General features: G+C 43.8%; 14 protein-coding genes across 14 annotated transcripts; 8 read left to right on the top strand and 6 right to left on the bottom strand.

Moving 5' to 3' along the window:
* Positions 1–437: 437 nt before the first annotated feature.
* On the top strand, positions 438–1,172 carry TOT_040000645 (uncharacterized protein; the record flags this gene model as incomplete). The annotated part of the gene is made up of 6 exons (XM_009694282.1): positions 438–524; positions 564–655; positions 686–747; positions 784–890; positions 922–995; positions 1,025–1,172. The coding sequence occupies 6 exons, from the start codon at positions 438–440 to the stop codon at positions 1,170–1,172; spliced, it is 570 nt and encodes a 189-aa protein (XP_009692577.1).
* Positions 1,173–1,422: 250 nt separating this feature from the next.
* On the bottom strand, positions 1,423–5,061 carry TOT_040000644 (uncharacterized protein; the record flags this gene model as incomplete). The annotated part of the gene is made up of 5 exons (XM_009694281.1): positions 1,423–1,566; positions 1,782–2,081; positions 2,301–2,856; positions 3,010–4,899; positions 4,952–5,061. 5 exons carry the CDS (start codon positions 5,059–5,061, stop codon positions 1,423–1,425), a joined length of 3,000 nt encoding a protein of 999 aa, XP_009692576.1.
* Positions 5,062–5,969: 908 nt separating this feature from the next.
* TOT_040000643 (hypothetical protein) lies at positions 5,970–6,745 on the top strand (the record flags this gene model as incomplete). Its single annotated transcript, XM_009694280.1, is given in 5 exon segments — positions 5,970–6,056; positions 6,063–6,264; positions 6,270–6,496; positions 6,508–6,594; positions 6,671–6,745. Coding segments are annotated over 5 exon segments (678 nt in total).
* Positions 6,746–7,071: 326 nt separating this feature from the next.
* Positions 7,072–9,624, bottom strand: TOT_040000642 (conserved hypothetical protein; the record flags this gene model as incomplete). Its single annotated transcript, XM_009694279.1, has 5 exons — positions 7,072–7,200; positions 7,340–7,438; positions 7,470–7,565; positions 7,730–9,484; positions 9,523–9,624. The coding sequence occupies 5 exons, from the start codon at positions 9,622–9,624 to the stop codon at positions 7,072–7,074; spliced, it is 2,181 nt and encodes a 726-aa protein (XP_009692574.1).
* A 501-nt stretch (positions 9,625–10,125) lies between these two features.
* On the top strand, positions 10,126–10,392 carry TOT_040000641 (hypothetical protein; the record flags this gene model as incomplete). The annotated part of the gene is made up of 1 exon (XM_009694278.1): positions 10,126–10,392. The coding sequence occupies one exon, from the start codon at positions 10,126–10,128 to the stop codon at positions 10,390–10,392; it is 267 nt and encodes an 88-aa protein (XP_009692573.1).
* Positions 10,393–10,405: 13 nt separating this feature from the next.
* TOT_040000640 (uncharacterized protein) lies at positions 10,406–11,372 on the bottom strand (the record flags this gene model as incomplete). The annotated part of the gene is made up of 5 exons (XM_009694277.1): positions 10,406–10,588; positions 10,667–10,697; positions 10,762–11,093; positions 11,125–11,219; positions 11,252–11,372. The coding sequence occupies 5 exons, from the start codon at positions 11,370–11,372 to the stop codon at positions 10,406–10,408; spliced, it is 762 nt and encodes a 253-aa protein (XP_009692572.1).
* Positions 11,373–12,113: 741 nt separating this feature from the next.
* TOT_040000639 (hypothetical protein) lies at positions 12,114–12,266 on the bottom strand (the record flags this gene model as incomplete). The annotated part of the gene is made up of 1 exon (XM_009694276.1): positions 12,114–12,266. One exon carries the CDS (start codon positions 12,264–12,266, stop codon positions 12,114–12,116), a length of 153 nt encoding a protein of 50 aa, XP_009692571.1.
* Positions 12,267–12,810: 544 nt separating this feature from the next.
* Positions 12,811–15,033, top strand: TOT_040000638 (RNA-binding protein Puf1; the record flags this gene model as incomplete). Its single annotated transcript, XM_009694275.1, has 3 exons — positions 12,811–12,863; positions 12,939–13,334; positions 13,380–15,033. The coding sequence occupies 3 exons, from the start codon at positions 12,811–12,813 to the stop codon at positions 15,031–15,033; spliced, it is 2,103 nt and encodes a 700-aa protein (XP_009692570.1).
* Positions 15,034–15,351: 318 nt separating this feature from the next.
* On the bottom strand, positions 15,352–17,617 carry TOT_040000637 (uncharacterized protein; the record flags this gene model as incomplete). The annotated part of the gene is made up of 6 exons (XM_009694274.1): positions 15,352–16,596; positions 16,628–16,705; positions 16,737–16,855; positions 16,886–17,118; positions 17,205–17,352; positions 17,542–17,617. The coding sequence occupies 6 exons, from the start codon at positions 17,615–17,617 to the stop codon at positions 15,352–15,354; spliced, it is 1,899 nt and encodes a 632-aa protein (XP_009692569.1).
* A 58-nt stretch (positions 17,618–17,675) lies between these two features.
* On the top strand, positions 17,676–20,609 carry TOT_040000636 (DEAD-box family helicase; the record flags this gene model as incomplete). Its single annotated transcript, XM_009694273.1, has 12 exons — positions 17,676–17,873; positions 17,912–18,037; positions 18,070–18,463; positions 18,495–18,634; positions 18,675–18,854; positions 18,886–18,974; positions 19,216–19,332; positions 19,363–19,482; positions 19,517–19,721; positions 19,761–20,076; positions 20,132–20,392; positions 20,425–20,609. The coding sequence occupies 12 exons, from the start codon at positions 17,676–17,678 to the stop codon at positions 20,607–20,609; spliced, it is 2,331 nt and encodes a 776-aa protein (XP_009692568.1).
* Positions 20,610–20,696: 87 nt separating this feature from the next.
* TOT_040000635 (hypothetical protein) lies at positions 20,697–20,897 on the top strand (the record flags this gene model as incomplete). The annotated part of the gene is made up of 2 exons (XM_009694272.1): positions 20,697–20,703; positions 20,737–20,897. 2 exons carry the CDS (start codon positions 20,697–20,699, stop codon positions 20,895–20,897), a joined length of 168 nt encoding a protein of 55 aa, XP_009692567.1.
* A 422-nt stretch (positions 20,898–21,319) lies between these two features.
* On the top strand, positions 21,320–21,727 carry TOT_040000634 (40S ribosomal protein S24; the record flags this gene model as incomplete). Its single annotated transcript, XM_009694271.1, has 1 exon — positions 21,320–21,727. One exon carries the CDS (start codon positions 21,320–21,322, stop codon positions 21,725–21,727), a length of 408 nt encoding a protein of 135 aa, XP_009692566.1.
* A 355-nt stretch (positions 21,728–22,082) lies between these two features.
* On the bottom strand, positions 22,083–23,341 carry TOT_040000633 (prenyltransferase; the record flags this gene model as incomplete). The annotated part of the gene is made up of 7 exons (XM_009694270.1): positions 22,083–22,185; positions 22,236–22,378; positions 22,420–22,623; positions 22,655–22,731; positions 22,856–23,019; positions 23,051–23,244; positions 23,279–23,341. 7 exons carry the CDS (start codon positions 23,339–23,341, stop codon positions 22,083–22,085), a joined length of 948 nt encoding a protein of 315 aa, XP_009692565.1.
* A 749-nt stretch (positions 23,342–24,090) lies between these two features.
* TOT_040000632 (eukaryotic translation initiation factor) lies at positions 24,091–27,775 on the top strand (the record flags this gene model as incomplete). Its single annotated transcript, XM_009694269.1, has 10 exons — positions 24,091–24,211; positions 24,243–24,332; positions 24,433–25,338; positions 25,629–25,744; positions 25,831–25,978; positions 26,180–26,277; positions 26,445–26,582; positions 26,668–26,792; positions 27,134–27,425; positions 27,659–27,775. 10 exons carry the CDS (start codon positions 24,091–24,093, stop codon positions 27,773–27,775), a joined length of 2,151 nt encoding a protein of 716 aa, XP_009692564.1.
* Between the last annotated feature and the right edge of the window lie 85 nt (positions 27,776–27,860).

Raw genomic sequence — 27,860 nt, 5'->3', positions numbered from 1 at the left:
ATGTTTTTATACTTTTGTTTTTCAATTTTCATTTGTACCAAAAGATTCAACCTTACAGCTCACATGTGACCTGTTAAACTAATTCCTAGCAGCTACCCTTTCATTTCCAGATCCTTCCACAAAATACATTAATACATTTGTTTGTTCTACTTTTAAGACTCGAATTCGTTTTAAAGTTAACAAATGCCACTTTCAATCTGTAACTTATTTACACATATCATTTCAGTTTCAGTCTTATTTATGCTATTTTACACACTTTCAAATACCCCTAATTTACTTGAATGTTTGTCTTTATTTATTTTCTCCCATATATTTATTCATTTTTTACTTTTGTATAATATATTCATCAGCCTTTTTATTTTCCATACCACTATTTTCATTTACTGCTTCATAGCTTACTTTTTAATCTTTCTTTGAATTTTTGAATTTAGCTATCGATGGCTAATGATCTTGACAGCTTTGTCGACGACGTTGATGACACTTTGTGTGCTGTCTGCTTCGACACTTTAGAGGAGGAACTTAACGTATTTTATCCACCTTTACCCTCATCATTTACTTTTCAGAATGAAAGAAACGAGCCCAGACCCTGCTTGACTAAATTGACCTCGAAGAACGTCAAGTGTCCCCTGTTCGTTACTTGGAATTTCAAGGATGGGTAAGATTCCTCTTTTAAATTGGCCTTCAGTGATGATGAGGAGCTACGTGGATGCATTGGCACCCTGGAACCCACCAGTCTTTCCAATTTGAGTTCGTTTTACTGCGCCTACTTTTAATTTCTCTCAGAACGCTACGCTCACATGAGTGCCTTCCAGGACTCCCGGTTCAGTCCCATCAGTGCTCCTGAGCTTCGCAATCTCGTCTGTAAGCTTTCTCTGCTTCACTCCTACGAGGTTTGCTACGCCTTGATCCAATTCCCTTTAGCCTTGCAAGAACCACCTTGACTGGGAGGTCGGCAAGCACGGTGTGCTTTTGGAGTTCGAGGTCAACGGCCAGGGGTACCTTTGCACACTTTAACTATTTTCAGATACTCTGCCACCTACTTGCCTGAGGTTGCTTTGGAGCACAATATGACTAAGGAGGTCGCCATTGAACAGCTGGTTTGTTCTCAGTTAACCCTTTTTTCTAAATCCTTCTTAGATCAGGAAGAGTGGTTACAGGGGTCGAGTCACTGATAGTCTTCTTTCCAGTTTACAGGTACGTTCATTCTTTTTCCTTTAACTCATATCATACTTATCTAATATTTATTTACATTCACACCCTTATTTTATTCACAATGATTCCACTATCTCCTTTTATTCTACATTCACACTTTTATTTTACACTTTCACTCATTTTACTTATAGGTAACTCGATATCAATCTAAGAAGGTGAAGATGGACTATGGAGAGTATAAGAAGTACACCAATCAACATTAGAAGTAAATTACACGATTGCGTCCCTCGCTCTCTTGGAGTTACGCGCTGCTGACTTGTATGCCCTTGACGATGTCAGCAGGTCCAGAAGGCCGTGCTTCCTTTCTCCGACGTCGTTCAATAGCACTGAATCACATAGCGACAACTCTAGGTCCTACAATAATATTTTATTACTATTACTGCTATTATACTGATGGTATTACAATTACAATTATTATGGCTGAAGGTATTAATATTACAATTACTATGACTGATGGTATTACTAATACAAAGAGAGCTGGTTAAGAAATAACTACTAACACTAACTACTACCACCAAAAGCAATAACTAATAGCACTAACTACCACTGATACTACGAAAGATGCTTACCCCTATTTGGTCGATTCCCACGATTATGTGCTCCTCCGTGCTCTGCAGCTCCTGCTGCTGCGGCTGGCTGTACTGCTCGAGCTCCTCGATGGTCGCCTCGTAGCCCCAGAAGTCGTAGTCAGCCTCTATTTGCACGTACTCGCTCCCGTCCTTCCTCTTGTAGCTGTCCAGCTTCGCCTTTATCGACCTTGAGATTGACGAGAAGCCCAGCGAGTCGTGGACGAGCTTCGTCACGTCCTCCAGGTCCTTGTCGACCAGCTCCTTTTCGTTCTTGATTGCCTCCACGAGCTCGTTGATGATCTTATCGTCCTTCGAGGGTGACTCGTCCATGCCCACGCACTCTGCACCAACATTGCTGGCATCTATCTGGCCGTGATGGCGGCTCTCGTAAGCTCCTTCGGCGGACTTTAGCAGCTGCTGCTGCTGCTGACGAGACGGCGACTCTGGCACGTGCTGACATGGGTGCTGGTTATCCTGCTGATGGCTGCCTACACTCGACCTCTCCAACTCGCGCTTCACGAGTTTGCAGGTCGTGTGGTTCTGCTTCGTGCACTCCATCTGCTGCGCCGTCGTCTCCGACCTGTACTTGTCCCTTATGTAGTAGCGCGAGTGGTGCAGGAGGTACGGGTCGAAGGGGAAGAATGAGTCGATTGGGCTGTAGAGCGACCACCTGTAGTCCTCCGAGCTCCTTCTCGAGCTCGCCAGCTCACTCTCCGCCGCCTCCAGGTATGCGTGGAACTCCTTCAGGTTTTCGAAGTGCGCTGTTGACCTGATTGCCTCCGTGATCACTGAGTGCTTGCAGTAGTTGAGAGGCCTCAGGTACGAGTCCAGGTACGCCAGCAGTCCTCTGCGGGTGTCCTTGATGAAGGCCACCAGAGACGGCGACGCTGATATCAGGTCCGTTCTGTAGCAGATGATGTACAGTATGTCCTGCAGAATCGAGTAGAATAGACTCAGTTTCGCTGAGGCCAGCGAGAAGCAGTGCATATTACCTCTTCGGCTCCCTGCCTTCATCGTCAACGTGGCTCCCTTTGCTCCTAAAGACTGACTGTGGCCGCTGCCGCTCGTCTGTTCGCTGCCGACGCCGTGTGCGCATCCGCACGAGTTAGTGCCTACGCTCGATGCGTTACTTGAGCTGCTTCCGCAGTATCCGCTGCGGCGGCTTCCTATTGACCCTCCTGAGCCTGTGTTTGACGGGTTGAACCTGTTTGTTGGCAGTGCCACGTACTCAAAGTACGAGAGGAGCCCGAACAGGTGGTTCAGGCTTCCGCACACGTACTGCGGCAGCACGTAGTTGGATCTGCATATCAGCGACGAGATGTACGAGGCAGCTGCTCTCCTCCTGATTGCGTGCTGCGCGTTACTGTATACTATTGAGAACAGTCTCTGTATGAACATTCTCGCCCACTTGTGGTTGATCGAGAGCACGAAGAAGTATATGAACTGCACGTACTTGCAGTTGTACGTCGGCAGTATTATCTGGTCGAACGTGTCGAACAGGTCCATCACTATCATGTCTGCCACTGTGTACCCTCCTATCGAGCTCACTTTGCTGTAGTCTTCATCCATTCTCCCCAACTTGCAGCTGTACGAGTCTTGTGCAGTAGAGTCAATAGTGCAACGATCCGTTCTCCCTAGTTTGACATAGCCGTCTTGCGAAGAGATCACTTTAGAATAACCATCTTGCAGTCTGGTAACTGTGCCATAACCGTCTTTTGTTTTAGTCCCATTAGTGAAACCGTCTTGCAATGTGCTCACGTTACCATAATCGTGGTCCATTCGAGTGGCATTAGTGTATCCAGTCTCCACATCGGCCATTTTGCTGTGCTCGTCTACCTCCTTTAGAGGTGAGTACTTGTACTTTACTCCGTTCTCAAGCTTCACCTTGTACGTCGCCTTCAGGTCCGAGGAGTCTATTCCGCTCGAGCTCACCGTCGTGCTCGTAGCGTACACGTCCTCGACGTTCGACTTCGAGTAGGTTGACTCCGTCGAGTGGTGCGAACTCTGGTCGTGCTTCGCCACTGGCGTCGCCAGCTCCTCACCCTCGCTCTCCGACGTGTAGTGCGTGTCCACGCTCCTCGGCGTGTACGGCACGTTCATGTTGCTCCTGAGCACGCTCTCCAGCTCCTCGAGCATGATTCCCATGAGGAAGTCGAGTTTCTGCGACATGTCGTCCGTGTCCTCCTCCGTCAGCAGCTTCTCGTACATGCTCTTGAACCAGTCCGGGTTTTCCAGCTTCACCTTCGACTCCTCCACGCCCTTTTCGCCCTTGATCAGCTGGTTCGCCAGCTCCTTCAGCTTCTCCGACCTCAGGTTTTCCACCTTCTCCACGTCGACCACGTTCGGGTCAGCCAGCTTAATCTCCGAGTCTATGATCGTCAGCTTATTGATCAGGATCTTGTACAGCACACTTCTCGAGCACTCGATTCTTCTCGAGATGTACAGTATTGCCTTCGTGAAGGAGATGTGATGTTCTATCTGCACATTGTGGTGAGGGTACATGCTGTCCAGCGTCTCCGTGATTGTGCCCAGCACGCTCGGCGCAAGCCTGTATATCTCCACCAGCATGTCGCACAGGTGTTCTCTCAGCACCTGTCCTCTCGTCTTAACGTTGTCGCAGCACCTTGCGTAGCTGAAGAAGTCCACTGTGCCGTCTCTGTTTCTGTAGAAGAAGCAGCGCAGGCCGTTGAACCTCGGGTTCCTGTGCGTCGACGGGAATATTGCCACCACGTTGCTCTTCACCTTTCTGCTCGAGTGGTTTCCCAGCAGTTCGTACAGCAGCTCGTAGTCCTCTCCTTCAAGCTCCACGTCGTCTGCGCTGGTCGTCAGTATGTTTCTGATGTGCTTCTTCAGCAGGAGCACGCTGTCGAAGATCCTCGAGCCGATGTCCACCTTCTGGTGCTCCTCGTCCGAGGATCTGAAGTGCGATATGAAACTCCTCACCAGCCCGTTCACGCTCCCTCCGTCTATTGAGATCAGGTCCAGCACTATGTTCTTGCATTTGTCTATCTCTTCTGGCTGTGCCGTCCTCCAGTTAAATCTTTTAACCAAAATGTCCACGAATGACCCAAAGGCCTCATTATTCAGCGGGGTCAACGCTATTAAATCTTGTAATTTACTAAAACAATTGTTAATCGCCCAGTTATGTAAGTTACTATGTATCTACATACCTTAAAAGTTGATCATTGGATTCCACTTGAGAAGGAAACGATTTTCCGTTACCATATGGATATTTATTTTTTGTTTTATCAAGAAGCGATAGGTTAAATATTCTGTTCATTTCCCTAAATGATCCTCAATCCGATTTTTTTATTCCGTAATTTATCTACCATTGAAAAGTAAATTAAACATAAATTGTTTATGATATCGGTGATAAATATAATTTTCATGTTATTCGTTAACGGAATCTTTGTTAAAGCGCTGAAATTAAAATAAAATATTGTGAATGTTCAATTTTCAGTTAACGCCCTATTTACAAAATTTGTTAAATTTGTTGAAATGGGTTCATTTATACAATCGGTATGAAATATATAAATATTATATTTAATACAGAGTAACTGATTTCTAAATGTTTATCTTTTTTCCCTTTTTTTATCCACACAACCACTTCTGCCATTTGCCGATACATTATACGTATATTGGTATTTTTACGAATTTATATTACACATGTTTGCTTTTTTGGATTTATGTTAAATGTTTGTTGTATTTTAAACCGTATATTTTCATTGAGGTTTCATAATGTTTGATACACAGTTGTCGCCTGAATCGGATGACGACGTAATAAGTACGTCCATTGAAATCTTGTAGATATTTTCATTATAGGTTCTAAAATACTTAAAACTTTAGAAGAATGTAGCAGATTGTCACTATCTAAGTTGGATTCCAAGAGGTTAACCCCGACCAGGTCCCAGAGGTACTGTCTTCTTTTCCCATTAATTTCCTCAGCATTAACACTGTACTAAGCGGCGGAATCCACACTCAGGAGGTCACTGAATTGTTTGGCGACGATTTTGAGGCTAGCGGAGAGGTTTACCCTTTACACATCTAACCCTGTTTTAGCTCCTCAACCACTTAATTTTTGAGAATCTTGAGGAAGATCCCCTTGCGGAGGCAATAATCATAACGACGAGTTTGCTTTAACCTTATCTATTCCTATTCATGTGCCAAAATCACGTATTTTTGCAGATTATGCTCAAAATGAGAACAGGCTGCTGGACGTGTGCAGGGAATTTTACAAAAGAACCAAAAATGTTAGACTGCCGATTTCATACTTCTGTTTAGTCCACTCGACTTGATCACTATATCGCAAACACTTTAAACCGCATACACATTGTTCCATGCTTATCTTCCAACGACTTGTACCATATTCTAAGCATGATTTACGAGAAAAAGTACAAAGGCGACTCCATTTACCACTTAAGCATTGTCACTATTCATATTTTCAGCTCTTTGTTCGACGATTCTAGCCCTAGCTATGTTAAAAGTCAGTTTACCTTTCCATATTCATGTTTAGAACACAGTCGTTTTCTTTCTTTTGCTTTGAGGGACCTGGCCATACACATGAACTGTGCCATTTTTGTACGTTTATGGCTCCAATTTCCTCATTATTACATGTCATTCCTGTAGGTTTCAAACTTTCAGACTCAACTTTCAATTTCAAACGTGCGTTTGTTAATCCGCTCACCTATTTGCCAACTCCATTCCGCTACTTACACGTTTTTCTCAGGAGGCTGTTTTTGACCCTTTTTTGGAGACTGACAATGCTGTATTTTCCAAACTTTCGGAGCTTTGGCACTCCATTGTTGACACTAGGGTACCATATCCCCTTCATTCATTACCTTTTAGATCCACATTCAATCCTATAGCATGGGCAATCTACTCATGATTAGGGCCAAGGTCGTCAAGGGCGCGATGAGTGTAAGTTTTCAGACACTCGTCTCAATCTTTACTTAGGGGTATCCTGAGACCACCATTTCACTCATAAAATCTTCTCCCATTTTCTGAGAATCCTACTCTCACCAGCCCCTTAGACCAGTGCTAGCATATTCTGGTACTTACTACTCCCACTCTAATTTTCACAGATTTATACACATTTACGTATATACCCTGTTAAACTACTTCTTATATGATTTGTTAATGAAAATACTAATTAAATTGTGAATACGTGTGTGTTTACATTTGTGTTCATGTTTACTTTTAAAAATTTATTTTACACGTTGATGAATGACAATGCTATGTTTGCTTCCGTGGTTCTAAAGATATTTTTTATTTAAATTCTTTTTTAATTAACTTACTTGCTATTGTTTTTTATTTTCCACTTTTTGTGCGTTGGTAAGAAGAACGTCTTCCCCTGGCTTATCTCCTTCTTCACTCCGTCTCCTTCAATCGCCAAGTCTTTTCCAGAGTGAACGTAGCCGAACTACATTTGTGTTAGTGGTCGTGTTCATGTGCATAGACTCATGCTAATAGCGTACACATAAACTATTTGACATTATCACATACTAATAGCGTACACATACACTGGTTGACATAAGTTCACACCAATTAATAATACTTACTATGAAATTAGTTTGAACGTCTTTGAAATCTATGTCCTTCTCTGCTGGTATTCTCACGTCCGACGTTCTGCACTGCGACGTGAAGACCATCGTGTTGAACTACATGTTCATGAATCCCCTTTTCACTTACCACCAGCGCTCCGCAGGGTATTCTGTTCTGCTCCGGCTTGTGCACGCACTTGTAGTATATTCTTTCCTTTCCGTGTTCCACAAATGAATCATAGGCCTGAACATCAATTGTATTATATGCTAGTATATATACGGTACTCTATTGTCGACGCTAGTATATATATGGCACTCTATTGTCAGTGCCATCATATCCATGGCACTACAGTGTAAATACTTGTCTGCGCTTGCGGTACATAACTATAACACGTGTGCCTGACTTACGCTTTTTAACATCTTCGCGTGCGTGTCGCTCACTCTTCGCTCACTCTCGCTCTGGTCGTTGACGTCGTCGTCGATGGCTATGCTCAGCGTCTTCCCTCCGTCGTAGACCTCCGGCAGCTTCCTCAGAAGCTCCAGGGCCTTCTCCGCCGACATGTCCCTCGTCACCTTCACCATCTTCTCCTTGTCCGCTCCCTTACTTTCGTGGTTTTTCCTCCACTTTGGCTCGCTCGGTTCTTCCGATCTCCTCACCAGCTTTGCCGTGGCTCCTGTTCCTCTTTTAAGCCTTCGTGCCTTCCTGGGAACGTCCGATAATGCCTTAACTTCCTGCTCCAGGTCTCTCTTCGGCGATTGGCCGTACCTTCTTGGTGCTATTGTCTTCACGTAGTCCGACAGGCTCTTCTGCTTCGGGTCCTCTTCCGCCGCTCCGTCCTTTCCGTCCGTCTTCACTATTTCCAGCTCTACGTTTCCGTGGTCGTTGGTCAGCACCAGAGAGGACGTTGGGAACCTTTCGTCCGTCAGGTGCTGTGTCGTCAGCTTCTGCGTCGACACTCCCGCCATGAACAGCACCGACTTTCCGTCCGAGGTCAGGTTCGACATCCAGTGCTGACTCGGCGGCCTTCTGAACCTTCTTGGGTACCTGGTGTTACTCATTTCCGGGCCCTTGTCGTATTCGTAGTTCTTGTCCTCGCTTTCCGAGCGCGTGCTTATGTACCAGCTGTTCAGCAGTGCTGAGCTACTTACTGACGGCCTTGGCTTCCTCTTCACCAATGCTCCTCGTCGCTGACTCAGGTCCTTCGGGGGCGTTTTTTCTTCATCTTCTATTCCTTCGTATTCATCAAATCCTCCCATGTCAAGCTCTCTTTCCGCCAGCTCTCCTCCCTTATATATTGCCAAATCCTGTTTCTTTTCTTCCAACTTTCGCTTATTTTCTGGTTTCGGCAGTCCCAATTTCCTCGACTCTCTCAATATTTGATACGGGCCCTTCTTCGTCACCTTGTACCCTTCTTTCGTCTCCTTTAAGGCTCCTTTCTTAACGCTTACTCCTGTTTTGCGATCCAATTTATACAACTTGTTTGTCGTTCCTGTCCCTCTTCTACTTTTTTCTCCTCTCGACATTTGGGAGCCTCTTGACGACTTCAGGTCTTCCAACTCAAGCGTCGCATCCTCATGGTCTGCTGATTCCAGGTCTCCTTCTGACGCTGCTCTGCTGTGCCCCTTAGGGAGCCTTAGCGGCGTCGAGGCCTTCGACTTTATCCCTGGCTTATGCCTCACTGGCGTCCTGTCACCTATTTTAAGCGGCGTTTTTTGCGGCCTTCCTACCGATCTTGTCAACCCTGCCTTCGATTTCTCTGATCGGGGCTGATCGAACACGTTCATTCGTCTCCCTGGAGACTGCGATTTAAAATGACTATGCTCCTCTTCTTCGTTAGTTACATCAGTATCAAACGGCTCATCGAAGAAGTTACTCGTGTCGTAGTCATTCGACACTCTCGATGCTCTTCTTCTCCTCTCTGGCGAAACTTGATATGAGGGTGAGACAGAGCTCGCTGAAATTGGCGACTCCTCCAGTACATCCGAGTCGTCCGACGAGTTAACTCCTCTGTCGAAAAAGTCGTTTCCGCCCTCTTCTACGCCCCTAAAGAGGCTAGAAGTGTTGGTAACTTGTGAAAACAACTTCGGAACCACGAACGGAAAGTCTACTGCTGAGTAGTTCTTTCTTGCCACCACGTAAAACTTGAGTGAATCCTGGACATCCTGCGTGTTAATCAAACTGGCTTACTCTGTTTACTTACCAGGTTGTTCTGATCTGGCCATGGGTTCCTTGTGACCGAACTCGTTTCAACGTAGTATCTTCTTACTGAACTTTGATCTGGGAAGGAATATTCGTGGGACATGGGAGCGGTATTTACTGTTTGTATCATTTCTACTATACATTGCAATAAAGCTTAAAATTTTAAATTAAGGTTATTTAACCTTATACAAAAATATGTATTATGTTTAAATTTACTTTAAAAATAAAATGAACTGTAACATTGTAATTATAAACACCAACTTCAAAATAAATTACTTTTCTCTCACACCATAAGAAGGATACACATTTATTTTCAGCCCTATTAAATTACTGGCTTATTATTCTGAAATTCTTTAAATTAAATTTAAACTTTACCTATTGTATTATTTTGATGTGGTTTGATTCAATTGTAGTATTCCTACTATTATTTATTTTCAATCGCCTACCTAACTTATTTTAACTTCTTTTTAAACTTTAATTGACAAATTTATTCGTTTTAAACTGAATGAAGTTATCTATTTTATTGTGTAGTTTTAATAAATATATTAGGAATCCATGTATATTCTTTTGTGTCTTCGACTGAAGCCTATTAACCTTGTTTCGAATGCTCCTTGAAGTTGTATATCGTCTGATCTATCGGGTCATGGATGTTATAGCAGTTGATAAGTTTGTGTATGTGGTTCCCTCGATTCCTAAAGTTTCTAGTTATTCTTTGCCTCACCTTTTATCTTCTCTGAAGTCTAGCAGCTCGTCTGCGTTGAGGTCGTCCGTTCTAGCCAGGATTCCCAGCTCCGCCGAAAATACCTATGCGTTCTGTTATTTATTCCGAGTTACCATTGCGGTTATGAATGCGTCGAACCCTGCCTCGTGAAATAGTTTGTCGTTTATTTTTCCCGTGTTCTACTCATTAGTGTGTTCTCTCGGGCTCTACCTTGTCCAGGTATTCCAGGTGGGCTCTGTCCAGTGACAGCTTCGCTATTTGATTCATATCGTGCATACTGATTATTTTTATTTCTTAAACTGCTTACCTGTTCAAGTTTGTGAATAACATTGGAAGTGAGGTGCTCCTAAAGCGTCAGTTGGCGCTGCCTATCTTACTTTAGTAGTGAGTAGTCCAACTTTTCAAACAGGTATCTCCCTATTACTTTGGTGTCAAAGATCCCTCCGACGAAGAATCTAACATACCACATGAGCGTTAATAATCATTTAAAGGGTCAAGCATATTGCAATAATTCAGTACCTTGTGATCTCCCTTGATATTTCCACTGGGTTCTCCGGCAGAGGTCCGATAAATTTATCATACAGGTGCAGAATGTCGAGCATTCCGTTGTGAAAGACTAATGGTATTCTGTACTCGATTATAGACTTGATGAGGTGGTGGAGTCCATTGTTCCTGGTCCTCTTCGTTATGAAGGACACGGAGTCGCTATGCATATCTCCCAGTCTCTTAAAGTCCACTCTGAACATGCCTTTTAACAAGGAAACGCACCCTTCATCTACCCAGCGGTCCAGGCTAAATCCGTTGTCTCTAAGCCAGAGCAGTGTGTCATTCAAGAAAATGGTGTTATAAATCTGCAAATTTCTTTTAAGGGCTAGCGCACACCTCAGAAGAATATGTATAGAAGTTATAGGGGTGTAAAATCCACTTCGCCTCGGCGGAAGAGTTCGAGTATGTAGCGAGGCAGAATCCGATTTGTACTACAGTATTAAATTGTGCAACTTTAATTTACGTAGCGCGTATTCCTCCACATCTTCCTTCAGTGCTAAAAGATAATCATCCAATGTTCTCACAGAATCAGGTTTAGGGTTAATTCCGCTGAATTCTGAAAATTGGCCATTATCGTTTCTCATTATTGTTACGTACCACAATCTATTACTATAAATTTAGAATCTGGAATTTTGTTTAACATAGAATCGATTTCAGATTCTAATTCCTCCATTAGAGAATCCAATTGTATTAACAGGAAGAATCAATTGACAAAATGGAGAATTTAGATTATTTATTTTATTATGTCAGCAAAACGACTTCATTGTCACATAAGATAAATTAAAATTTTAAAAATACACAACAATAAAAGAAACAGACAATATAATAAAATACAAAACAAGACAACTATGAATTTTTACTAATTTTTTACGTATGCACCCTGTCAAAATGAGTGAGGGAAATTACTATAAGTAGTAACACACACCGAGATGGAAATAAGCAAAACAAAAATTTTATTAAAAATAAAATATTTTCATAAAAAATAATTCGAGGGTTGCCGAACGTAAATGAAATGTTTTGAGAATAGGAATCCTACCTAGAATGTCATTATGTGTAAATATAGATCGATAATTTATATATAAGCGTTAAATACTTTAGTTATGTCTAATAAACAAAAGTAAATAAATGTAATTAACTAGAAGACTCGTATTGAAATTTTAGTTTAAGGTCAAACTAAAATAAGAACTAAAATGAGTGAAAAATGTTGTAACTTAACATGGAATCCTGGCACATCGACAATTATATTAGGTATAATACCCATTATAATCAATTAAATATGATAAAACACCCTCATTCTTGAAAGTTGTTTTAAAAACGTGTTGCCCCTAATGTGAAGGACTGGACACATTGGAACCAAACAGGTCAGACACCTCACATACCAAATATACACACTTTCTAAGTGCGTAAATGATGGTGGCATTGGTGGAAATGTGCAATTCCGTCGCAAAAAACGAAGAAGGTGATGGCCACAACCCCATTACAACATTACTTTAACACCCTATCTGTTACCTGAGAGCAAACTCCTGGATTTCATATATTATACAATACTGTGAGCCCATTAATTACTACTATATATAGTTAGCTCGATTGTGTCTTTTTAAAGTTTAGTGTATCATATGCACATTTATATTTCCATACCTGTCTAACGATTTAACAGCCGAAGATAGAATCTTCATATTCGTTCTAAACATTAAGTTAATGATAACATATAAAGATAAATGTGGTTCTAATATGGGTTTTTAATTGCCGTTTTGTATAATATTGACTATCTTTTAAGCACTTTTAGGTTAACTTTGTATTTGAAACTTAATTGTAATATATTTTCTATACCTCACACATTTGATTTTATTATACTAACATAACAGAATTGTTTTAATGAATCTTCCTGTAAAAAATGTACACTGCCAATTTTTATAATAACGATTCCTGCAATGTTCATAAGGGAAATGATATGTCATAAAGCTCTTAACCCTAAGTCATATAGAGTTTAAACCGGATAATTTTGAAAATACAAATACACAAATGAGTTATTCCTACTTTAATTTTGATAAAAACCTTGATTTGGATCCCTCCTTGTAAGTTGTGTTTATTTTTAGTACCTTTATCTAAAATAAATACGTAAAAGTCACATAAACTAATGTGTGTCGTAGGCAATCTTCCAATTTCGGGAGTTACAACCCAGTCAACACAGTTGATTACCTTAACCAAGAAATGGATCACCCGTCTCACCTGATGAACCCAGGCGAGTTCGAGGAAAGTGGACTGTGTGAACACGTTAAGCCATTTAACACGGACTACGTGAATTGCGAGTCGTTCTCGACGCGATACACAGAAGGGTCATACGACCAGAACGCACAGCAAATGTCAATGAACTATAGCATGGACTCGCTGACAGAGTCAATGCTGAAGCAACTTGACACGCCGAAGCTGTTCTCACACAACGACGTGGATTACCCAGACGCGCTGCACCTTAACTCGCTGGACCCGCAAATGCTAAGGAGACTGTATGACGCAGGAATCAACGTAAGCACGGAGTCGAAAGACGAGTACTACTGCGACAACCTTAACGACAGCTACTACGATAACCTGAGCTCGGACCTGGACTCGACGAAGAAAGACCACTTCAAGACCTCGAGAAGAAGAGGAAGGAGAGTGGAGGAGGCGAAACCGATGCAGAAGAGCGGCTCCGCAGTGAAGAGCCCGTCGATTAAGCCTTCATCTAAGTCGAAGAACGGGTCGAAAGGATCATTCGGAACGCTCAACTACAGCTGGCTGAAGGACTCGTTCTTCAACTGCCAAATACTGGGAAACGTGGTCTCAATAGCACAAGACCAGACGGGGTGCAGAATGCTGCAGCGACAGCTGGAGTGCAACGACCACCAGTTCATCGCCTCAGTGCTCAACGAGGTGCTGGACAACCTGTACATGCTGATGACGGACCCGTTTGGAAACTACCTGTGCCAGAAGCTGATGAGCGTGTGCGACTCGGATCAGCTGGGCAAAATCATCACCTCATGCGAGCCGCAGTTCATCTCAATATGCCTTAATATGCACGGCACGCGCGCAATTCAGAAGCTGATAGAGGTGGTGACTGAGGAGAACATAACGAGGATCACGTCGATCCTGTCGACGGGAGTGGTGGACCTCGTCAACGACCTCAACGGAAACCACGTGATACAAAAGTGCCTAGTCTCACTGAGCAGTGAGCACTGCGACTTCATCTACAAGGCGATGAACGAAAACTGCGTGTACCTGGCGACGCACAGGCACGGCTGCTGCGTGATGCAGAGATGCATAGACGCGGCGAGCCCGGCGCAGCGAGCTAAGCTGATCGACACGATCTCCTCGAAGACGCTGGAGCTCGTAGAGGACGCATACGGGAACTACGTTATCCAGTACGTGCTGCGCCTGAAGGACGACGCGATCAACAGCAGGATCGTCGCATTCCTCTGCGAAGACGTCACCAAGTTCGCGAAGCAGAAGTTCAGCTCAAACGTGGTGGAAAGGTGCCTGATCTTCTGCCCACTTGAGGTGAGGAGCACGCTCATCAGCAAGTTCCTCAACGTGCCCTTCGACGTGCTCAAGGACCTGATCCTGGACCCGTTCGGGAACTACGTTATCCAGAGAGTGCTGAACGTGGCGCAGCCGGACGAGCTGACCTCGCTGCTCGACAGCATACAGCCGCACCTGGAGGAGCTGAAGGTGGCCTCGTCGGGAAAGAGGATCGCGGCCAAGATCTCGAGGAGGTCAAACACGAGCTCGAGCAGCGCCTCCGCGAACTCGGGCTCGAGCAGCATGGTCTCGAACTACAGCACCTACGGCTCAGGCAACAACCTCTTCGAGATCTTCAGCGAGACCTCGGAGGACGGCATCGGGTACCCGGGATACCTGAACAGCGAGTACCCGTCGCTCTCCGCGAACGCAAGCACAAGCGCGAGCGCGCAGCAGAGCGCAACCTACGCGGAGAAGAGCAAGAGCAACGACCCGGCATACAACATCAACGACGACCGGGACTACATAATAGACCTGATCAACAAGACCAACTCGAGCAAGGGTGCCGCAGCCGCCCTTCACCAGGGCCGCATGGGCGACCTCGTGAAGGACGGCCTCGACTTCTCGGCCCTTGAACCGGAGAAGTACGACCAGAACGACCCGTTCGTGCGCGACTTCTGCGACATGTTTGACGGCTACGACCCATACCAGGCCGATTCGTACTCGAGTAACCTCTGGTCCAACAACATGTAGATTATGTTTACCACACGGGACCAGTCGCATATTTTAAATGTCATTTAAGTTGTTTGTACCGAATAATCACCCTGTTTTCACAAGCGGAGCCTGTCGCTCCGCCGCCGTCCCTAAGCTTTGTACAATTTGTTACCATATTCCCCAAGGGTAATTTTACTTTATTCTATTTAATGGCTTTTGTCCAAACACCCGTAAGAATTTCTAGTAAATGTATTCATGATTGGAGTATGTGTTTAGTTAATACGTACTGGTGGCAGTGTGTAAGTTTTAATTACTGTGTACAAAAGGAACTGTGTGAGTATGAGTTAGTGTGCTTGGTCAGTGCTGGTGATCGGACGCTTGCGGATCCGCAGAGTGCGGCTCCCAAATCGCTATCGTCTGGTCGTCGGAAACGCTGAAGAGGCGGTCGTGGGCCCAGGCGACGGCGTTCACGGTGGAAGAGTGCGCGGGGATCACGGCGAGCAGTGAGCCGAAAATCTTGTTCCAAATGTATATCTGCGCGTCCTCGCTGCCGGAGACCACGAAGGACTCCTTGGGGCCGCCCAGGGTCGCCCTCAGGACGTAGCGGTCCTCGCGGTGGCCGCGGTAAGTCTGCACTATCCGGCGCTCGTTGATGTCCCACAGGCGCATCACGGGCCTCTGGCCGGCGACGCTCACGAGCACCTGGTTGTAGATCCTGCTGCAGGTCACGGTCGTGATGGCCGCAGACTCGGGGATGGGCACGCTCTCCCTGCCGGTGGCGAGGTTCCAGACGCGCAGCACCCGGTCGACCGTCGCGAAGACGGCGAGCGTGCCGTCCATGTTGACCGCGAGCGTGCGGATTCGACTCTCGAAGCTCCACTTGCAGATCGAGTTGACGCGGTACTTCGAGAGGCGCACCTTCTCCTCCCGCTTCGACGTGCCGTTCAGCTCGGCCTTCGGGAGCGTCAGCTGGCTCTTCGGGAGTTCCGCGGCCGCCGGCGACAGCTCCGAGCCCAGGAAGCTCGCGTCCGGCGCCGAGTTCTGAGGGCTGAGCAGGTCCAGGTCAGAGCTCAGCGGACTCAGGGCGGCCTCGGCGTTGAATACCACCTCGTGCAGGATCATCTGCTTGTCCATGCCCGCCGTGATGAACTTCCACGTGTTCGGGATCCAGCCGATTGAGGTCGCCACCGCCGTGTGCGGCTCGATCTTCTGCAGGTAGTCTTCGCAGTAGGGGCTCCAGATGACGATGAGGCCGTCGTTGCCACAGGAGGCCAGCAGCTTGCTGTCGGAGCTCCAGGAGACGCAGCTGACCACGTTGCGGTGCACCTTCCAGCGGTGCAGCAGCTCGAAGGGCGGATTCGCCGACCAGAGGATCACGCTTTCGTCCTTGCTCGCCGTCGCGAAGAACTCGCCGTTCGGCGACACTGAGACGTCCCAAATCTCGTCCGTGTGCTTCTCCAGGCGCACCATCAGCCGCGCAGGCAGCTTCGAACTCGTGCACTTGTGGTCGTAAAGCAGCGGGTACACCACTCGCTCTCCTCCGTTGTCGTAGTGGTTCAGGCAGTGCAGCTCCTGCAGCTCCACGGCCTGCCGCAGCAGCGTCTGAAATATTTGAATTAAGTCGCGCTCTTACCATCAGTCTGTTCGGGGGTATTGTCAGGGTTGGCGAGACCAGGCACTGGATGTGCTCCCACAGGTTTTCCCGCGAGTTCTAAAACGTGTTCACTTATCCAATAAATTACCTCAAACGTCCAGTTTAACTCCCTTTCAAGCACCTTCTTCGACGGGCACAGCAGTATTGCTGAGCAGTGGTGGACTCTATCTCTGGAGTCGTCGTCAAAGGCCTCGTGTGCCATGTGTTCTACATCACATTTACTGTTCTGCTACACACCTCGTAGTACTTTCAGAGCCTCCTCCAGGTTATTATGGTACAGTGATTCCAGAAATATCTGTTGCGATACCAAGAATTTGCAAGCGTTAGAGATATTCTCGTCCAACTTTAGTCTGCATAACACCGACTTAGCTTCGTGGAGCTTTCCGGAAAGGATGAAGTTCTCGAGCTGGTTCGTCTCCGAACTTTGGTAGCAGCAGCTAGATTCTTCCTGAAGCACTTCAAATGTTTTCCTAAAGGCAATTTAGGATGTGTTTGAGGAAATGGTAATATTCCGTGCAAATATTAGCGGAGCTAAATAAATAAGGCAGAAACTCACCGATATCCCATATCTTTCAGAAGTTGCATGACCACGCGTAGCAACTGTGACTTGTAAAACCCATCCCAAACTTCTACAGACTCGTCTAAATCCATTTTTGTGTCTGTAACTTGTATTCTCTTCAACTTTGGACGAAGAACTCCATTGTCTAAAATTATGAAAATTAAAATACCATGTGTACTCGATATTGAATGTAAAACTACATAAAATAATGTATTATTCAAATTATAAATAAAAAATCAATTATCTAAATATATATAATAAAAATACCTAGGGATGCTTGGGGTGATGGTTGACACATCAATTAGTGTAAATTTCTAGTATATCGTTCTAATACACGAATTCTTCATATAAACATGTTTATTTTTTGAATATTTGCTCATCAGTTTCATTATTTGGGATTTTATTGTCATTAAAATTTTTATTCAATATATGTTTGATTCCTTGATTTAAAAGTTTATTTTTACAAATATGGAAGAAAAAAAGTCAACTTCGAATGTTGTGAGATTTGGAAATACAACATCGCCAGAAATAATTCCAGAAAGTAAACTGTATCCATCCAAAGTCGCTTCAAAAGGCAACGAATCTCTTCTCAATGACGGAACCTCCCGAATGTTATCAGTCGAACAACTCATTTCTAAGAAGTCTGAGGCCAACGGGCCTCTGAAGGTAAAATAAGCGGAAGATTTAAAATAAAATGTGTTTAGGTAACATATATTTCGAAGGCACAGAGAAATAGGAACCTAGAGGAGGCAAGGAAAAGAGAGCAATTGGAGGCACTAAAGAATGAGGAAAACCTAAAAAGAAGGAGAAGAGAACTTTCAGAGAGATCGGTGAGTTTGAAATGCCAATAATTGAGTAATAGGAGCGAGAAAGGGAGATGGAAAGAAGAGAGAGGCAGAAAATAAAAGAAGTAGAGCGTAGAAATGAAGAAAAGGAACGAAGAAATGAAAGAGACACTAAAGAGTCAGAAAAGGACGTGAAGCCAGTAAACAGTGACCTCGCAGTTTTAAACTTGCTTAAGTTGCCGGAAAAGGAAGTCAGAGATAAGCTGATAGAAAAGGAGTTGGAGCAAATTAGGCATCACTACCTGGGAATGAACAGGCAAAAGAAAAAGGTGCAGAAGCCTTCAGAAAAATTTAAAACGATATTTAACTTCGAGTGGGATGACTCGGAAGATACGACAAAATTTGATAATAATCCAATATACCAGAATAGGCCGGAGCCACAACTGCTATTCGGTAGAGGATTCAGAGCAGGTAAAATTTGGATACAAATAGGTTGGAATAGGGTTCGACGTTAGAGAACAGAGGAAAAGAAACAACTTCTACGATGAGCTGTCGAAAAGAAGAGCAGAGAACCCAGAGTGGTCAGAGTCGATGAGTAGGCAGCAGCTGGACGCAACGGCAAGAAAAGCAAGAGATTTACAAGTACGTTTCAGAATCAACACAGCGTTAACAAACAATGTAGGAGGCTGAATTGGCAAACACGCATTGGACTCAGAAGAAACGCAGTGAAATGACGGATCGCGACTGGAGAATATTCAGAGAGGACTTTGATATATATATAAAGGGAGGACGAGTGCCACCGCCAATTAGGACGTGGGCAGAGTCTCCCCTGCCATGGGAGCTGTTGGAATCGATTAAAAAGGTACGGAAACGTAGTTAAATGATGAATTTAGGCCGGGTACACGAAGCCAACACCGATTCAGATGCAAGCAATTCCAATAGCCTTGGAAATGAGAGACTTGATAGGAATAGCAGTAACAGGGTAAGAAATTGGAACTTGTTATAGTAGATATTTACCACTGATGTATTGGCATAGATAGAATAGATAGATTGGTATGGATAGATTTGATAGATTGGTATGGATAGATTTGATAGATTGGTATGGATAGATTTGATAGATTGGTATGGATAGATTTGATAGATTGGTATGGATAGATTTGATAGATTGGTATGGATTGAATAGAAGATAAGATAACAACTAACCATATAATTGTTTACTTCAGGTCAGGAAAAACGGCAGCTTTTGTATTGCCAATGCTAACCTACGTGAAGATGTTGCCGCCACTGGATGATGAGACGTCGATGGATGGGCCCTACGCACTAGTGATGGCGCCATCGAGGTAATTTGGGCTATAATATGGGCTTTATAGGGAGTTGGCACTTCAAATATACGACGAAACGAACAAATTCTCAACGTACTGCACCTGTAGATCAGTGGCGGTGGTAGGAGGGAGAAGCGCAGAAGCACAGGCGTTTGAACTGAGGAAAGGGTAAGTAAAAGGTTAACACAAGGCCATAATGTAGATGTGAAATTATAATTGGGACTCCTGGACGCATAAAGGACTGTTTGGATAGAGCGTACACAGTCCTGTCGCAGTGCAATTACGTGGTGCTGGACGAAGCGGACAGAATGATCGACATGGGCTTCGAAGACGTGGTCAACGAGATACTGGACTGCATACCGACCACGAACCTGAAGGACGACGACGAGTCGAAGGCGCTGGAGCAGGTAGGGCTAAGAGGTAGTGGAGGATAATGAAATTGGTAGGAGCTGAGCACGAAGGCGGGCCATAGAAGATACAGAATAACGCAGATGTTCTCAGCAACAATGCCGGCAGCAGTCGAGAAGCTGACGAAGAAGTACCTGAGGGCGCCCTGCTTCATATCCATCGGAGACGTGGGAGCGGGCAAGAGCTCAATCACGCAGAAGCTGGAGTTCGTAGCAGAGTCGAAGAAGAGGCAGAAGTTGGAGGAGGTGCTGGAGCACCTGGAACCGCCGATAATAGTCTTCGTTAACCTGAAGAAGGTGACGGACGTGATCGCAAAAAATATATCAAAGATAGGATACAGGTACCACCCTATTGGTTATTGGGGCTGCTGTTCACAGTGTTATTCATTGGAGCTAGTGCTGCTATTTAGAGTTACTGTTGATACCTACTAGTACCACCATTAGCATTAGTAAAACGTACAACACAAAACAATGTTCCTGCAGAGCGGTGTCGCTGCACGGCGGAAAGAACCAGGAGTCGAGAGAAGACGCGCTCAACAAGTTTAAGTCAGGCCAATACGACATCCTGGTGGCGACGGACGTGGCGGGCCGCGGACTGGACGTCGAGGGCGTGAAGGCAGTGATCAACTACGACATGCCGAAGGACATTCAGTCGTACACTCACAGAATAGGTATGAAACACATGTATAGTCATGACGTTTAGGACGCACTGGACGCGCGGGACTCAAGGGACTGTCGATCTCGTTCGTCACGGAGGCCGACACGGCCCTCTTCTACGACCTGAAGCAGCTGCTGGTCTCAACGGACAACGCAGTTCCACAGGAACTCAGCCAGCACCCAGCCTCGAAGGTAAAGCCGACGCAGGCGGACAGGAACATAACTAACTAGAGACTAATGTTTTAAAATACATGGTTCGTACGGGTTGAACGCAAGATGTGTTTGTATGTCGGGGACCAATATCAATTTTTAGCTTAAATGCCAAGTATTCAAATAAATATACGGCAAAAATAGGGAGAATGGGCGAGGAATAATAGACACATTGGTGATACCAGGAGTGAAAGGAGTCAGAACACAAACTTAAGGCGACTCGGTAAAACGAGTTTAACGGGAAAATTAATATCCAGCACTGTAAATGGCAGGTGTAAGCTCGCTAGTGGGTTCAGATCCACCGAGTGATTAAGTGGCAAACTCCACCCCATTTATGGAATCCAAACTCCTTTCACTACCTTTAACCCAGATATCGGCACAAACTCAATTACGTATTTACACGCGCGCTCTGATCATCTTATACTCATATTCTAAGGTTAGTTTATCACAGCAGCTAGTTACAAATATTCACGCTAAATTAGCATCATATTTGGAATCCTGATGTTTATGCATCTTCCTCGGCATAACTACCGTGCTCGCATTCCAAACTGTGAGTGTGGCCATTCTCTCTTATTTAACCCCAGTAGTTTGCCCTTAGCGATTCCGTTTTATTCACTTTATACTTTTCCAACATTAATTCGATTCTTCAGATTTTCTTTCCTTTCTGATGCTCTATACAATCTCTTATAACAGGATATTTATTTACGATTTCTTTTATCTAAACTAACAAGATGTCATCGGCAGATCAGATTAGTGTTAGAGTTAAAAAGTTCTTATCAAACCCTGTTTTGAACAGGAAGCAATTTTCACTTGAAGTTTTACACCCAGGCAGGAGCAACGTTTCCAAGGCAGAGTTGAAGGAGAAGCTTGCTAAGCAGTTCAAGGTAAAGGACTCCAAGACTGTAGTTCTCTTCGGCCTGAAGACTCTTTTCGGTGGTGGCAGGAGCACTGGCTTCGGACTCATCTACGACAATTTGGCTTCCCTCAAGCGGTATGAACACAACTACCGTCTCATCAGGCTCGGCCTTGAGGAGGCTAAGCCTAAACTCGGTAGGCGCGCCAAGAAGGAGCTGAAGAACAGGAGGAAGAAGGTGCGTGGCAAGGCCAAGGCCAAGTGCACAGCAGGAAAGAAGAAGTGAGCCCGTTTAGGCCCTTCTTTTAATTTGTTGAAAATTTTCACATTTACCCATAGCTATGTTTATAAACATGTATCCTCTCCATTGTATTCACAGTTCCCTGTATTTATTGTATTCACAGTTCCCTGTATTTACCTTATCCATTTTACATGTATCAACTTTATTGTACTCATGGTTTCATATATACACTGCACTGTATTCATGTGTGCCTGTGTACATATATACATGTAACGACATGTTCATACACACGTACGTGGCTACAGTGTTCATATGCGATCGTATGTGCACTTAGTTACAAATATACACGTGCAGGTGGACCTATAGATAGTAGCTGACTCATAAATTTATTTGTAATATGTTATTCATCTGGCTTTTCTAAGGATGGTTTAGAGTTAAAGTCTTCAACGGGCCTTAAATTACACAAATAGTACGATGTTAGGCCCATTAAAACGAGAATTTGCCTACGAAGATGTTGATGAGCACGTGCATGGATGTGTTGGTGTAAACTTACCACAGTGAATTGACAAAGAGGCTGCTGGCAGTTTTAGTGTTAGGATCCTTATAGAAGTTCATTGCCTTATGGGTTATAACTATGTTTGGAAACACAGTTGCAAATAACAACTCGGGCGGTATTAACCCACTCAAGCTGTAAAACTAAAGGTGATACATGAACAAAATAGGCGAATTAAAAATACCAGGGGAAAAGCCGACAGAAGCGTAATCCACTTCATTGACGCTGTCGCTGTTTTCTTTCCTGACGCGTCGTCTATTCCGTATACTTTGAACCCGGCCTTGTTGTAGTCGTTGCGATATAGCCATGAAAGTGTGTAGAAATGCGGTATTTGCCACACGTACATTAGTCCGAAGAGGAGCCACGGCTGTGGCAGCAACAGTGTACTCTACACGTGTGTTAAACCTAAATAGAGTTACCCCTGCCGACAAGCACCCTATCAGAGGAGGAATGCATCCAACAACTGATCCCACGTGCGTGTTCCACTGCGTTTTCTCTAAACGGAATACATTTGTGTAACACACTCAACAGATATCAGTATCTACTTAACAGTTTATCGTTTTGGTAAGGTTATGTGCTTTACTGAGTAACTATGGATCGTCTTTATAGCGTAAACATACTCTTCAGAGGCGTGTAGACCAGTGTATAAAGCGCTATGTTCATCAGTGCTAGGCTCATCGGATATACGCCTCCGCTCACATACAGCATTAGTCCCCCAAAAACTGTGAAACCTGCTCCTATCACGCTTGCCTGGTGATGTGTCATGATTTTACTGGGAAGTGGCCTGCAACTTGTGTATTGGCTCCATTCCGTACCTGTCCATGGTGCGTACCATCAACGCGTCCTTATCTCTTTCAATTATCTGGTTAAATGTGTTCGCTGCTGCGCTACACAAGAATATGCCCCCGCAAGTTGATAGAAGACTCGCTGAAATGGCCGGCGAGATCATGAGGAAGCCACTCGCACCCGTCGCTGTGACCCATAGGGATAATTTATACTTGGATAGCTTCTAAATATGTTTAAATTGGAGAGAAAATACTCACCTTTAACGAATTTAGTAACGCGGGCTGTGATATAGACGGTAAAAGCCTAGATATGGCTGGCATGTTAAGATGTGCTAAGACTGCAGAATCCTGATTTACATTAAATTTTAAGTTTATATTGTAGAAAGGCTCTTATATAATAGTGTACATTTATAAAAGGAAATAAAATAAAATATTAAACAAGTAAATGAAAAGTAAATTAGTGACAAACACATATACTGACAATTAGGGTTGTGTGAAGAAATGGAGTATGTAATTATTTAATATGAATATTCAAACATTTCAATATATCAAATATAAATATGTATATTCATAAACATATGTGAAATCTGGAGGAAACTTATAATAAACTTGGACACATATAAATTTAAGATAAATCAAATGTAGAGAAGCTCAAATATGTAATTATAAACAAAATACTCATAAAACAACTTCGGATACTTAAAATTTCAAAACTTTGTTACATTTTGTGTATGATTAATTTGCTGTTTTGGTTCAATCATTGTCTCCCCACCTATGTGGAATCTTGCACAAATATCCATTATTTATCGTATTTAAACGGACAATTAGGATTAAGAAATATTTTGCTGAACTTAAAGTATTCTCTTATTTGTATTATTCGCTCTTTGACTTATGTGTATTTTATGATCAACCAAAAATTAACACCTAATCAATTGGTAGCATTTATTTTAATAAACTTGAAAGAATCTGGTCAAGTATTGTTTTATTAAAATGGTCATAGTTTATCCGTCCGATCTCACTCCTGGTATTTTGAGATTCCTCCTAACTCAACTGTTTTAGATGAGCTTGAAATGGGCTTGATGGACTTTCTTTCAGATGATGACGAAGAATTCGATAATTCACAGCTGGAGAGGTTTTATGAAAACGACCCTCCAGTGACGCTGGACACAAGTTTCCCGAGAACCTTGATAGGTACGTCAACAGCGTTTAACGAAAACTTTAGTGCTTGGACTCCCAGTGGTCGGCCCCGAGAAGTACGAAAGACTCAAGGACGTAGTAAGGAAGACAATAAGCAAGGAGCTCGAGAAAAAAGGTAAGCGCAGCTTATTGCGGATAAGTAGATAAATAATAGGAGAGTGACACACACAATATGTGCCTAAACACCGGCTAATTAGGGACAAATACACATTTAGGTTGTGAAATACAAACGCCATTTGTCCTCGAGATTCCAACGGACATGAACAATCACACCAAAGGCCTGGCCTTCTTCACATTCGGAACGCCGTTCGAAGCAAACATGGCACAGAAGTTTATCAACAAGTTTAAGCTAGACTCATCGCACGCGTTCAAGGCAATTATGTTGGACAACTACGATATGATAGTGAGCGATGATAACAAGTGTATACCGACGCTGAAGTCGTTTGGGTTCACGAGAGATGGAGTGAGAGATTGGTGGATGAAAGGGGACCGAATGAGAGACCAGTACGTAGTAAGGCACGGAGATAGAACGGAAGTATTCTGGTTCGACGCGCTCGAGAGGGAGCCTAGACTAGCATACGACGGAGCGAGAGAAAGAGCACAGGGAAGAAGAGTCTGGGCGGACCAGAAGGTGGAATGGAGTCCCAACGGCTCGTACCTGGCAGTGTACAAGTGGATGGGAATAGTGCTCTACGGAGGAAACGAGTTCGAGCCGAAGATAAGATTTGAGCACAAAAACGTCAAGTTCATCCAGTTCTCGCCCTGCGAGGAGTACCTGCTGACCTGGGACGGAATGAAGGGCGAGGACAGGCACGACAGGTCGATATGCATATGGCGCGTGGTGACAGGGGAGCTGCTGCGAAGCTTCCCGACGCCGCTGAAGTCCCCCAAGGGAGGAGACTTCCCGCACCTGCTCTGGAACCACAACGGCAAGTACATAGCGATGCTGAACAAGTACTCGGAGGGAAGCGAGGTGTTGGTGTATAAGTTGCCGGAAATGAGGCTGATTGAGGGCCCGGACGGGAAGCCGGCGCCGCTGAAGTACGCAGCAGAGAAGTTCGACTGGTCTCCGCAGGACGACATCCTCTCGGTGGTAATACCGGGCTCGATGGACGCGCCAGGTAACGAGTTATTTAGAATTGGACGACTGCGTTAAATGAGCGTCGCAAAGTTACTGTTGAGTGTAACTAGGCACGTTTGAGTTGCAGATGTTGAGTGTGGTATTCGCCTAATACTACAATTGATTCTGCTATAAAAATACTGTAGTGCATAGGAAATGGAGACATTGCCTAAATACGCTACAGAACATAATTATTTATGTACTTTGCAATATTATAACTACGTTGGCGGCTAGGATAGCAGTTAGCAATGTTACGTAGAGTGTGTAAGCATGAATTATAATTTATTGTAGCAAGGCTGATTTTAATTGAGATACCGTCGAGGCGTGAGCTGAGTTCAAGAAACGTATACAACGTGTGTGAAGTGGCAATGCATTGGCATTCGAAGGGAGATTGTTTATGTCTAAGGGTAAGTTTATGGAAAATCCGAGAGAATAGAGTAAAATAGATGGTATATTTATATATTGATATACGTGAGTTAATTGAGATGCGCAGACCACAATATCAAAAAAGACCGGAAAGAAGGGGAGGAAGCAGTTCAATCAGTTGGAAATATTCCGTCTGAGGGAGAGGAACATTCCAGTCGACACAATACAAATAGAAGATGCCACGGTGAAGCAGCTGCACTGGGAAGAAGGTGGAAGTAAGTTTACTTTATTAGTAGCAGTATTGGTATTTTGTGGTAACAGTGTCGGTAGTAGTACTAATATTGTAGTAATATTGTCAATTACTACTAGATGTATTGTAGTATTGCAATTAGTGGCAGTAATATTGACAATTACTAGTAGAAGTATTGTAGTATTAGCAATTAGTAGCTAGCACGGATATTAATGAACATTTATAGGTAAACGATTCGCATTGATTGTAAAGGATGAGGAAAGCAGAACTCACTCAATAAGATTTTACAAAGTGTTAGACGTAGGATCGAACAGAGACACAGTGGTAAGTGGTAAATCCGATACCAATATAATAAAATGGTAACATGGTGTTTCGGGGTAATTAGTTGGCGGTTATGATATGGACAACCGATTGTTACCATGATAGTTACCATTGCTATAAACTAGACTAATATGAGATATTTACACTGCAAATATAATGAATGCTTATAGTGGACAAGCACATTTGACATTACGTCGCAACTTAACCATATGCAATGGTCTCCGGCGGGAAATTACTTTGTACTGGGAGGTCTAGGAGCAGAGGGAACGCTATTATTCTGCACGTTGAACGATTACGACAAGGTGGACGTAAGTGTTACAGTAATTAGTTATAAGATTTGGAAGAATTGTAGATTAGATATGCCTAAACGTAGCACTAATCTTAACGTAATAGGTGTTGCACAAGGATGAACACTTTATGATGAACACAATAAGGTGGAGCAGCTGCGGAAGATACCTAGCGACATGTGTAAATGTGCCAATGCCTCAGCACAGTGCGACCACATCGGACACATTCAGGTAACCGTCTACGTGAATATATAGGTTTATTTATATAAGAATGTACATAAATAAAAGTGTACATATGTGGAAATATGTATCTAAATATGTACGCAAATATCTATGCAAATATGTACGCAATTATGTATGTAAATATGTATGCAAACATCAATTCAAACATGTACGCAAATATGTACGCAATTATGTATGTAAATATGTATGCAAACATCAATTCAAACATATACGCAAACATATACTCAAATATCTATGTATAAGTATTACATGAATACGTGTAATTATATGTACGCTAACATATACTCAAATATGTATAATTATATGTATGTGTATATATACATATATAGGTACGCTGCGGAATCAGGCTACTGTCTGTGGACGTTCCAGGGGAGACTGCTGCACAAGGAAAAGAAGGAAAACTTCTACAGCTGTGACTTCAGACCACACCCAACGCCGCTTGTGACCAGAAAGGAAATAGAAAAGATAAGGAAGAACCTCAAGGAGTACACGAAAAAGTACGACATCATCGACGAGAAGGAAAGAACAGACTACAGGAACTCATATCTCCAGAAGAGACAGCAGAACCTGGACGCCTTTAAGCAGAAGTACTCGGCACTGATGCAGTGGTACACGTCACAGGTGAGAATTCATGGGATGATTTGTTATATTGGTAGATAGTAGTGCTTGAATTAGATGCTATCGCTTACTGTGGATAGTGTTGCTGTTTGTTACTGTGGCCAGTTGCCGTGAATGTTGTGGTTACTGGCCACTAGTATAATTTCCGTAGCTACTTATTCTGATACCATGCTCCTTACTGTAAACGAATAGCTGTAAAAACAGCACTCGTATGCGATTGACAATAATATTTGTAGGACAACTATTTGAAGTTCAAGACGGCATGGGAGATATTCCACAACCCAATGGAATGGGAAGTGAGTGAGGAGGTGCACGAGGAGGTCGTGGAGCTGAAGGAGGAAGTGCTGGAGTAACTGGTGTAATTTATGTACCGAGCACGGAGAAGAAAATATATTGTGATGCACGTCCATGTTTAGTTAAAACATCTTCTGTATGACC

This window comes from Theileria orientalis, chromosome 4 (assembly GCF_000740895.1).
Source record: "Theileria orientalis strain Shintoku DNA, chromosome 4, complete genome".
NCBI classification, from domain to species: domain Eukaryota; phylum Apicomplexa; class Aconoidasida; order Piroplasmida; family Theileriidae; genus Theileria; species Theileria orientalis.
The sequence above is the reverse complement of the archived record's forward strand: the minus strand, read 5'-3'. Positions and strand labels throughout refer to the sequence as shown.